Source organism: Corvus brachyrhynchos, unplaced genomic scaffold (assembly GCF_000691975.1).
Source record: "Corvus brachyrhynchos isolate BGI_N302 unplaced genomic scaffold, ASM69197v1 scaffold11, whole genome shotgun sequence".
NCBI lineage: Eukaryota > Metazoa > Chordata > Aves > Passeriformes > Corvidae > Corvus > Corvus brachyrhynchos.
The window spans coordinates 8,195,887-8,208,031 of record NW_008236965.1 but is presented as its reverse complement, the minus strand read 5'-3'; the positions used below and the strand labels follow the sequence as shown (position 1 = coordinate 8,208,031).

At 40.4% G+C, this 12,145-nt stretch overlaps 1 protein-coding gene across 3 annotated transcripts in view; it reads left to right on the top strand.

Annotated features, from left to right (window-relative positions):
• Positions 1 to 5,074: 5,074 nt before the first annotated feature.
• Positions 5,075 to 12,145, top strand: part of FRMPD4 (FERM and PDZ domain containing 4) — a 343,499-nt gene continuing 336,428 nt past the window's right edge. For 2 of the 3 annotated variants that reach the window (XM_017728505.1, XM_017728504.1), the window contains exon 1: positions 5,075 to 5,283. In XM_017728505.1, coding sequence (XP_017583994.1) covers positions 5,240 to 5,283 — 44 coding nt within the window. In that variant the 5' untranslated portion in view covers positions 5,075 to 5,239. The remainder of the gene's footprint in view (positions 5,284 to 12,145) is intronic. The other variant, XM_008629290.2, reaches the window with a different exon arrangement.

Genomic DNA, 12,145 nt, shown 5'->3' with positions numbered 1-12,145 from the left:
AGCAATAGCTCTTGTTGCAGCTCTGTAATGCACCTGAAAATCAGTTTGCTTGTTTTACCAATCTGTTTACTGGTTTTAAGATGATAAATAATAGCATATGAAGAATTTTCCTAAGGATGTCAAATGCTTTATATAGCTTTGTTGATATAACATGAGTGCAAAAAAATTACTTGATTTAATGCAAACATCAATACATACAAGTCAAACATAAGCTGAATGTTAAACAAACACATTGTAAATCCAAACAAGCCATAGATACAAGATTAGCACCACCACTTCTCTCCTCCAGCTCTGCCCACTCTTTTCAATGAGCCTGGGACATGCTCAAAGCTCCAGCACTGTCAGTCTGCCCCCAGTTTCTTATCTCCGTTTTTTCCACACCTCAGTTCCTTTCACGAATAGCCAGCACTAGAGATGAGCTTGGAAGGAGAGGAGGAGCCCACTTTGCAAGTGAGAAACACTGTATGAAAAGTTCTGACAGCGGGTGTAATTAAGATAAACAATGGGAAGAAGACTCTCGCTGAATACATTCAACATCATGGTCTACCTGAATTATGCCCAAACTCAGTGTGTGGATCTTAATGTGTTGGGGTTTGGGAGGATGGGGTTGTGTTGGGCTTTTAAGAAAAGAGCCAGAACATTGCCAGAGCATGTTTTTCACATGATTGCTGGCAAGCCTATACTTTCTGATATGGAGAAGGTTTTCTTCAAAAATGTCTCCCCAAACCTCTGGAAGGCCTGATTCAGTCACACCAGCAAATGTAATATTATGGAATACTGCATCAGGGGAGCAGGTTTGGATACTGGCAGCTTGGTAGACCAGTGTAACACCAAAGTCAAGTCTACATCTTGCTTTCATGCCTCCGTAATATAGAACCTCAAGGGAGGCTCTGAGACACAGATCTTCACTTGAAGTCTTAAGTTCAGAGCTTCTCCTCTAGCTCCTATTCTTTGTTGTACATAAATTATTGCCAATCTGCAGTACCACACACCAAACAGCTCAGACAGACAGTAAATGGAAAGAAACAGACACTTCTAGGCATTATTCCTCTTAACTGTAAAGCAGCGAGCTGAATTAGGTCAGATGAATCACATCCTAGAAGCCGCTGTGGCAGCAAGCAGTGGGTGACCAGCAGAGACAGCCAACTGCACCATAGGCCTCTGGTGTCAGACGATGCGAGTCCTGTTTATGAGGATTGTTGCCAAGACCAAATGAAGCTAGAGCATGTCTAGGCTGGCTGTTGTGTAGAAAAAAATCACCTCTTTCTTGCCCTTAAGTAAGGTTCGTAAGATTTTTATTTTTTTCCAAACTGATTTTGCCTAACATGCTACTTAATAATTGCCCTATGGTATTGCCACCATACTTGACCTACTGATTACTTAGAGACTTCTCTGTGTTGAAATGTCATCAAACCTGAGGCACTGACTCGATATGCAAAGTTTTAATTTTTTAATAATTCCTATGAAGCACTAGTTAATCTTTTTCCTAGTGGCACAGTCAAATTGGCAACTTATCAGCACTGTTCTGTGTATTCATTTATTTAGCAAAGCCTGCCTTTGGCTTTACAAAATGGCATTGACACCTTATCCTTAGAAACCATATTGCAGCCAGTGGACTGAAACTGCTGTAGAGCAAAAATAAGGGCTGGCCTCATTGTAGAGCAGCCATAAAAATCAGGATGAGGCTTCGCCTTGCCTCAATTTAGTGGCTATCCCTTCTCTTATAATGGGATTCACTGGACTCTAACATATCTCTATAAAGATGAGATGCATTATATTTACAGGTGCCCTATTCATGATTTCAGAGTCCTGGGTGAGGGGATTAAAAGTCTGCGCTTGGTAAGATAGGTCCCATTATACCAGTTTAAATGGAAAAATGTTGGACATAACAGTGAGGGAGAAATTAATTTTGTTGTGAGTTGTAGGAGCACTGTTATTGTGGGTTTAGTTGATTTTCGTCCCTTTTTTTTATATCATGGCATCTTTTCCAAGGTTATAATCATGTTCATCTTAACAAAGTCAATCGTATTAAAAACAAATCCTGTACCGGAATTACCAGTTACATAACTTATGAAACCTTTTATTAAGGACCAGTTGTCATGACTTCTAGTGTATATATATTATCATTATCACTGGTTTCAATGTGTGTGCATCATATCATGCCAGATGAACATCTGGCCCCAAATGTTCAGTATGTGCTTCTCAAGATGCTATTAAGAGTGTAGTGAGAGGAAAGGATCATGTAAAATGCTAGTTTATTTTGTCACTGGTTCATTAACAAGAGATGCTCTGAGAAAAGCAAATAAATAATGTTATTTTTTTCCCTCTCTAGTTCTGTCAGTGCCCCTCTTGCTGGAATTTCAGAATAGGGAAGTCCAGAAAGGGGAAACTGCTGGTGCTGAAGGTTGGCTTCTGGGACCTATCTCATTTTGTATCATGATATGACTAAAATGATCTCATTAATTTCTTCTGAGTAATGAGTTTGACCTCAGTGTCTAATGGTACAGGAATAACTACTGCCACGTCTTACATAGTGTGGGGACATAGCAAGATTGCTGTACAAAATATTGGAGAATATGAAAAATGAGTCATTAAAGATCCACATAAATCACATGCAACTGGGAGAAAACATAAGAGTGTAAGTAAGCGATCAGATTATCTACTCAAATGCACGTGAGGAAGTCATATGGGGTAAACTGCCTACATCATCCCTCAAACTATTCCACAAATATTGCCTGAATAATCTTTTAGATATGTAAGCCTTTACTCCTCTTCTGGAGATGTGGAAACTTAATGCAGTCTGAGTAGCTGTGAAGCTTGTTGATTAGGAGGATATCTCCAAAAACACTTGCTGAGCTTGAGATGAAAACTTGCTTTTTAAAAAGTGGTTTCTGATTAAAGAAGTCAAATTAGTGGTATCTTGTATGTAGATGAGTTAGAGAAATGATCATCTGTGGCTAACCCTGCAGGATGACACTCACTTTGAAAATACAGCCTCACATGTCTCAGGCTAAATACTGAATATCAGTAGCTCTGTTTGAACAAATGTCTCTACAAGTTGTCTGTTAACAATTTGCCCACTGCCAGAAATAAAATTAGTTTCAGAGCTAGGATCCGAATTCAGAAATTATGCCTAACCCCATATTTATACCATACTGCGCTTGGAGTTTTTCAGTACCCTGGAGTTTTTAAACTCTTAGATCATTTATTCAAACCACCCTTTACAAAACAACAATTACACTTGTTATAGGCCTGCTTAGCTGGAATCATAGCTTACCTTAGGAAAAAATCCTGTCTGCTCTTTGCACAAGTAGAGATGTTTACCTCATCATGTGATCCCAAAAGAAGGGCCCAACCACAAATTTGCTAATAGACTAATGTCCAGCTGTCACGTAATAGACCCTGCAGACACCAGCATTTCAACAAGGCTGGTGATGGAATGTGCTCAGCCTCTGTCCTGAAAATTAAGACTCCAGACTCTCCATTGGCACTTTTTTAATGGAAAGGTACATAATGGTCTCCATTTCTTTTCTCCACTGTGTGAAAATATGAGTGGCACAGTACAGTTAAAACCCAGGCTGTCATCTTTGCTTTTACAGTGAGGCTCTGGAGCCTTGGTGTGGATTTCTCTAGTGTGCTCTCCATCCACTGCGGCCACTGCACGGGAGTGATTCTGTCTTCTGTTTTCTTGCCCTTCTAGGGGCCTGCAATGAAAGGTCCTTAGCCTTGGTCACTAGCCTTTAGCTGAAATGATCTTGGTTAAACTGTGATCCCTTCCAACCTTACAGTGATTCTGTAACCATCACTGCAGCAATGCTAGCAGTGTCTGTGATCCAGCTGCCTGTGTTTCTGTTCTGGAGGAGCTTTTCCCCTCACTGGGAGAGGTCGCATTTCTTTGTGATTTGGTTGGCCAGGGTGAGAGCTGTGGGGGAGCAGTTGGGTCTAGCTTGTTGGAAATGGGATGCCATTTAACTAACTGCTTTCAGCGCATCCATTTCCATGGTGGCTGCCTTTTATGGTAAAGACTCATACATCTGCCATGCAGCTCAATGACCAGAGCCACCACTTTTCCCTCCTGTTTTGCTTCTCTTCATCTGCTTGGACACAGCAGTTCCTGTCACCCACTGTAGTCTGGGGGTAAGGGCTGGTGCACATTCCCACAGCTTCCCATGAGCCTGTCACCCCAGCCTCACTGTACCATCTGTCCTTTCTCCTTCCCTGAAAGAAGCTGTGCCCAGTGCTGGACTCCTGGAGTAAGAGCACGGGTTCTGAAAAGAGGAAAGAGTACTCCCTTGGAAGTGCTCAGTTGTCATCAGACTTTCTCAGCTGAAGGATTTCTTCGTGCAGGATCACTGGGGAATAATTAAATAAAAGGAAATATTGTTTCTTTAGATGAAGAAATTGTGTTTCTCACAGGTGCTTGTAAGATGCCTAAGTTCTGGAGGTATAAGATCCTTTTAAAGACCTACTTTTCAAAAACAAGAGGCATCCTCCTTTGAAATCTGAGGTCTTCAGCTGGGCAGAGGAAAACTTAGACATATGCTCATTGGGTGTAGTGGGCTGGTTTGTACTGTTCATCCTGTGATATTTAATTGACAAGAGTCTTTCTCTTGCTGTCACTTCTTTTTTTTTTTTTTTGCTTAAGGAGAAGAAAGCTTTGTTTCGTTACAACCCCGAAAGTTATATTCTATTCTAAGAACCCCAGCCAAGGCAAAGAAAACAAAGCACAACTATGCTTATCCCTCCTTACACCAGCAGACACTGACACATCATTAACACTAGGCTGGAATCACACATGATCCAGTCCGCATGAACATACTTTTCTATGTTTGTTAAGGTTAATCTCAAGGCTTGTTTCAAGGTGAAGCTACACAACCATTTAAAAATTTGTCATTAAATCACTACAGCCAGACCATGGGACTGCAATTTTCTCATTGATCCTCCCGTGTCAGCAGCATCAACATGGATTGGCGTGTGGGAGCGTCACTGCCGTAGAACCCCCCTGTGTCCCCCCATTGCCTCTGGTAGCTCTCAACCAGCAGCAACATTTGTGGCTCGATAGCCAATCTGACAGAGGCAGTGGAACTGGATGAGGCTGAGCAAGACACACAGAGAAGGGTTGTATGCGTGTTGTGGGTCTGTGTGCATGTGAAGGGTACAGCAGAAGAGGTACAGATTCACCAACCAAGACTGCTGAGTTCCAGGACTTTGCCACCTGCTTCCATCGACTTTAAATACAATGGACGTTTATGATAATCCGTTGGGAATCTTCACTGTGATTCAGTGAGTAAGCTAATACATCTGTACTTCCCATTTTAAGCTAATGGGAATATAAATATTTAAATATATGCATACTTTGCAAGGGCAATATGGTTTTGAATACTCACACCTCTGTGTCCTTAATGGTAAGACATGTTTTGAAATGACTTAGTTAAACACTGAAAATAGTTTGATCTTTGAATTAAACTAATCTAAGCAGCGTTTCAACAAGAAGTAGCACAGACATTCTAGATAATGTATTGAAAATGACATAGAACTGCAGTGAACTTCAGAAATTGAAGAGAGGAATCAGGCATTTTCTTTCCGCAAAGAATGCTGACTCTCTCAGAAGTTTTAAGAATGTTTTAGTAAGCATGTATTTATGTCACAAATGGATTTGAAAGATCCTGAAAGTTATGAAGCAAATTCCCATTAAACTGCATAGTATGCTTGCCTTTGAATAATGAACTCATACTGTAGATAAATTATTCAAGATTTCACTGTATTGTATGTATGTTGGGTCATAGCATAGGAAATGATGTTTGTTTAAAGTCTGCCTCTCTGCATTTATTTGCTAAATGAGGTTATCCAATACTTAGGAGGGCTGGGAGCTGATATGCCTGGATTCTGTTCCCAGTTCCACCAAAGACAATTCTTCAGCCAAAGTCATGTTAGCTTGGGGGTTTTTGTTTGTTTGGTTTGGTTTTGGTTTTCTTATATTGTTGCTATTGTTTGTTTGTTTTCTCTTTTTGAATCTTTGGTGTTTTTTCATCTCTAAAATGGATGTAAAACTAGAACTTAATGAATAACAGTGCGTCAGGAGAATTAAATTTTGCGTAATCCAAATCTTCAAGAATTATAAAGCTTTGGACTCATCTGGTCCCTTTCTACTTGAATAGAATTGTCTCTTCCCATTGAACTGGACTGCAGCTGAAATAATTTTCTCTGGATCTTTCAGTAATGTATGTTTTTTGTGCATTATTTAACTTGTTTTGCCTCTATTTATTTTCCACAAATACGACAAAATAAAATAAGCCCAAAGACATCTGTAAATTTTCATTAACCATATGATTGTCAGATTTGTGTATCTATTCCTTCTGCATTGTTTCCTTTCATTACTCTTAAAAGTTTTAAATTGATGCTAGAAACTTTTTTGAATAGGGACCTTGTCTTTGCAGGTTGCCAATTAAAAAGCTAGTATATTCTGGAGTATATTAAAATAAATTCCAGAATTCTGAATAGTTTCTTTATCAACAAAAGTCTGTTCTTCCTCCTCCCCATGATCCCTAAGGCAGATGGGCCACTGCTGCGGGGCCAGCTTCCTCCCTTGTTCTGCATGCAGCAGCTGAATACAGGAACCGGGCAGACTGCAAAAAGAGAGAACAGAGACACAAAAAAGATAGCAAATACAGAACCACATTCATAAATAGTTTCCTTTCTCCACCTTCCCTCCTCCAAAGATGAGAAAACAAACACCAAGTCTGGAGCAGGCAATGCAAGTGGAATACAAACTGACACAGTCTCGGGAGCAGCAGAAGGTTTGCTGCTTCAGCTCCATGGATGTGGGACCTGCTTGGGGTAATGCTGTTGCTCTTGGTCTTCCAGAGCCTCTGGATACTTTGCCTTTGAGGACTGCTGGGCTGCTATGTAAAGCAAGGCAACCACTGCCAGTTTAATGGGGCATAGCAACTGAGACCCTGCAGGAAGATTTGCTGAATAAATTGGTGGAAAGATAGGTTCATCTTTCCATATGCTCCTTCAAATTTCAGGGGGGCTGAAGTGATTCTGTGATTCTGTCAAGTGTGTTTGCAAATTCAGACTTTTCAGTAAGGGTTAAGGGCACCCTAAGCCCAAAGACTGTACAATGGGTTCCGTTACTGAAGTTCATATGCACTGGAGTTATTTATGCTCAGCAGGCTTAGAACTGATCTTTTTTTTTTCAAGTGGAATTCTTTGAACATATTACATCAGAACAAAAGATGCTTGGAATGAGTGGGCAGTGCTTATGCAGGCTCTATCATGGAGCTATGAGAAAGAGGCAGAACTCTCTGTTATGCACATTCCCCTTAAAACATTAAGAAAGCTGCCAAGTCCTGAACAAGCATAAGGAATTTGAAAGCTTAAAAAGAAAGGAAATATTCAGATACAGTCATTACAGTCCCTGTTCTTTGATTATCTGGATAAGGAATGCCAGGGATACAGAGTGAATTAAATAAGGTTCTTGTATAGCCATCAAGTGCCTGTATTATCTGCTGCAGAACCAGAATTCAGTCTTACATACATAGGCTTTTTTTTTTCCAGAGAGCTGAGCTATCCCCCAAAGTCAGTAATACAGCTCCCTAACTGCTTGTGGTGTACCCACAAAGCTTGATTAGGCATATGCTCCTTGATATAAATGGCTGAGTCTTCATCTCTGTGAAAGCCATTTATCTCTATAAACAACTCTGCTTTATTGTGTTCAGAATGGAGATATGCAAGAAAAACCAAAACACACCAAACCAAAAAAACCCCAAAGAAAGCAATATATCTCATCATCTTACCCACAAGAGTTGAGAAGTGAGGGTTATGCCTGTATGTTGGGGTGTTCTTCTGATTCTGACACACTCTTCTTTGAATGCCCATCAAGCTCACTATGAAGTGAACTTGCAGGAGTTTAACCAGAGGAATCAGCTTACTGGAACACAGTGTTTGTGGTTTCTGTGATTTGGCAGCAATAAACATCTCCCGTGTGCAGCTGCACAGTGCTGTCCCCAGAGCACCACTCCTGACACATGAAGTTTATAAGACCAGGTGTCCCACCATGGACATGCCTGGAAGATGAAAATGTCCAGCAGTGATGGCCTGAGACAAATAGACTTTAGGAGCCAATTCTCAAAAACTTGGCAGAAAAGGCTCATAATGTAAAGGACTCCAAAACAGTGATTTGTACTGCTCATTGTTAAACTTTCAAATTACAAAAAAGGCAGGTATTCCTAATTTGTGTCTCTTTGTCCTTATAACATTAAAGTGCTACCTTTTCCAATAAAGAGGGAAAAATAATTTACTAGCTCTCATAGTGGTTCACCAAACTAAACAGTTTTGTGTTTAACCGTGTACAGACAATGTGAGCAGCTGGTGATGCGTTTATTAATTCAACAGTAAGAATCTCTTCCTACACAAAGTATTTCCCTGGACCAAGACCCCTCCTAAGAGATCCCAAGATGTGTTTGCATTAGTAGTTTAGTTCAGATCAGGAATGTACTCAGGAAGCAAATATTCTGTTCTGTTTACTGTACTTGCATTGTCAGTGTGAAGTGGTCTTGGAGCACACAAACTGGATGCCCCGCGGCTGAACCAAGTAGATGGGGTGCAGCAAGGCACCTGCTACACACCAACCACTCAGCATCCTGTGTAGGGCCCAAATGAGAGATACTCCAAAGTAATACCGCTAAAATGTGTACAGGTTGGCCCTCAGCTGCCCTGTACCCACAATTTCACTCTACAGATCCACTCCAATTATGCTGTGCTACTTGTTAATGCAGAGATGCCCTAGACTTCTAAAGGGGACAGTCAAAATCAGACTGGCACTGAGCCAGATCTGCTATTAGCTTGCCGGCCTTTGCAGCAGTTAGCATTGAGATTATGGAGAGGTGCCGAGCAGGAAATCTATGACTGCAGTGTGGGTGGTGTTTAAAGCAGATTTTAGCTTTAGGTTAGATGAGGGTTTCTGAAAGAGTGGTCTTAGTGACTTTTTTTGCTTCTAGATATGGTGTGTTGTTCTCTCTGGTTTGTTTTTTTTCACGCTATGCTCATCACCATTATGTGGAAGGTTGTATTAGGATAGAGCAAGTTCTAGCCAATGCCAACAAAAAACAGCAGTAAAACCCATTGTCACAAGCCTCCACTTTGAAACAAAGGCAAGGTAGAGCAAGTGTTACAAACACTATCAGGGAGATCATCTGGGTGATGTAACTGGATCTGTGACCTTCCTTAACTCACAGGGGATCTTTTCTGCTCAATAGGCCACTGAAATAGCTGACTTCTGGCTAGATTTAAATAAGCCACTTGTAAATAATTTTGTCATGTGTACTGGGAGGGAACAAATTTGGCTGCAATTGATTTTGTTCCTGTACTTTCACAGCATTTTGCCACAAGCCCTCAATATTGAAAATCTTCCCAGACCTACAGTGAATTCACAGTGGCTGCCCTAAATATCTCATGCCTGCTATTTTCTCTTTTCCTACATGTTCATGTTGAATAAACATTGAAACCATTTCTGTCCTTGAAATATTTGCATACTGTGGTGAAGTCTCCAAAAAGGCAAACGGATAAAATTGTTCTGTGATCAAGTCTGTAAGTGATACTTTACTGAGAAGGTACAGATGGGAAGAGCAACCATCTCACTGTTAATCTGAGTTGTGCTATGTTTGCATCTACTGTAAAGCTTACATTCATTTTAAAGGGTGGGATATTATGGAACACTTTGCTTCAGTCAGCTGTTCCAGTTTAGCTAAGAGTAGTGAAAGTGATTACAGCTATCATCTCACACTAGACCATTGTCCTGTTTTTGTGGAAGGATGGGTGCCCTCAGACATAGGGGCACTGAACTCTTGTTGGACAGGAAAACAGTGATGGTCTTTGACATGGTGACCCACAGCAGAAAAGTAAATCATTATGACAAATGCTACTCTCTTGACAAAGGCCAGGGACTGACAATCTTGGCAGAAGGTCACCTGGCAATGTGCTCAGTGTTGGCTCTGCTTTAAGCAGAAGGCTGGAAGAGAGACTTCCAGAAGTCCCTTCCACTCTGAATGACTCTGTGATGATGTTAACAGACAGTGGGGAGGAAAGATGCTAGAAGTAGCTTATGAAAAATGTTAATGTGCCTCTCAGAAGTCCTAGACCTTAAACGTAAGCAAAATACTGATGTTGATGAAATCAAGAGAGCTGCAGGCAATTACAGTACAAGCGTGAAAGATTGTATTAGGGAATCAGATACATGGCTAAATTGGCAATAACACATTTGTCTCCCTCCTCTTTGATGTCCTTCCTTCCACCTTAATACCCAAACTTGCCAGTGGCACAGTTTGTAGTGCCAACTTCAGTTTTGACAAAGTTGATAAACTGAAAAGGCATTTTTTGTTCTGTACTGAGATTGGCCAGCTATTTTTTGGTCTTTTAAATTGGGAGACCCAACTGAAACATAGCTTTCAGTGGTCCTGATGGTTTAAATACGCTTAGCTGGTCCAGCTGCAGACAAACATCCCCAAATTGTTCAGTCTCGGTTTGCAATAAAATCTCAGTATCAAGATAGCTCAGGCTTGTAAGGGTCTGTATGTGGCAGAGCAGAGCTTAGTGTGGGCTGAGACATCCTGGTCTTCAGCATGACAAACTAGAGCTCCCTCAGAGCTTGGGGTAACTCTCCTCTGCAATCCACCATGAAAAAAGCTGTTCTTGTGCACCTCGATTCAATAACGGGTAGAAATTTCTTTTTAAAATAGTTGTCTGACACCTGCCTGCATCATGAATCACTTTTGATAATTTGCCTCTTTGAGCCCTGTTTTCAGAGCTATTCATTGCTCATGCTTCCACTTACAGCATGTCTGGAACAGAGGGCCCTTATCTGCAGCTCTGCTAATCAAGCATCAGATGTTTCTAGTGTTTGACAGCAGAATCGGTGGTCATTTCAGAGAGTTCTTAAGTATATTTCTATGATTTCATGGTGAGTTTTACTGTAGAGCTGCTGAGAAAGAAAAATACTCATTTGCATGCTACAAAGCATAGGCAAGGAGCCAGATCTGTGCTATTACAATATCTGATCTCTGTAAGGCAAACATCCTTTTGAAAGGAGCTAATGTTTCTGTCTATTCAATTCTGATTCACAGTTCAGCACTTTCCTCATTCAAACACCCTGGGGAAGAGTTAACTGTATTTTTCTCTTCCCCTTTTATCTTTATTCCTGGATTAAGTGAAGAAATTATTGGTTCATGTTACAGCCCTTTTATCCCCTTGCAGTAAATCATATGCAGTATTTTTTGCTATTGGTATGCTGCATGTCACGTATACCCTGTTCATGTCACACTGAAATAGTTAATTGTTTGCATGACAAACATTCAGGTTGTATCCTATGAGTTGCCCCATGGGGGTACATGTTGTTAACTAATGCATACAGTGCACATATCTTCGAATGAGCTTTTCATCAAAACCAAAAAATTGCTATAAAACACCTAATAACAAATGTTATTGATTATTTTCCCCTTCTGTTTATGAAGAAAAATCGTAATATTTTATATAGTCATTAGTAGAATCTCAGCAGTAGTTTCTTATCTGCTGTTCACTTGCTGCCTATGCTTCACAAACACTTCCCAAAACTCAAATGACAAGAATCATGAGCTGTAGTATCTTCTTTCTGAAGGGACATGACTGACTATTAAAGAACCTTTAATTCTGTGAATACCAACTTTAAAATTATTTTTCTATTAATACCATGCAAAATTCAATTCATATTTATCACTTGTATTCCTGCCAGGAAATATAATTGCTGTTCACAGAAAGCAAGTATGGAAAAAAAATTTAATTTAAATATTTAAACATTTAAACATTTAAACATTTCCTATATATGCTTTATCTGTGAAAAAAAAAATCCAAACAAAACAAGCCTAGACCAAATCCACAAAACTCCTATGATAGGAAGCACTTTGCATTTATCAACACAAAAGCTAGTCATGTCTTTCTCATCAGTCAGTCTGCTTATGCTTTCTCTGAGCAGCAGTTGCCCTCTACCTACACCTGCAGTGTCCGTATGGACCCCTTGCCTTTCCAGATGAACAGGCACAGGAGCTAATTATTCTTGAGATGATCCTCCACATAAAGTCTGGGGAGCATTTCAGAAGCACAGCACAAGCCT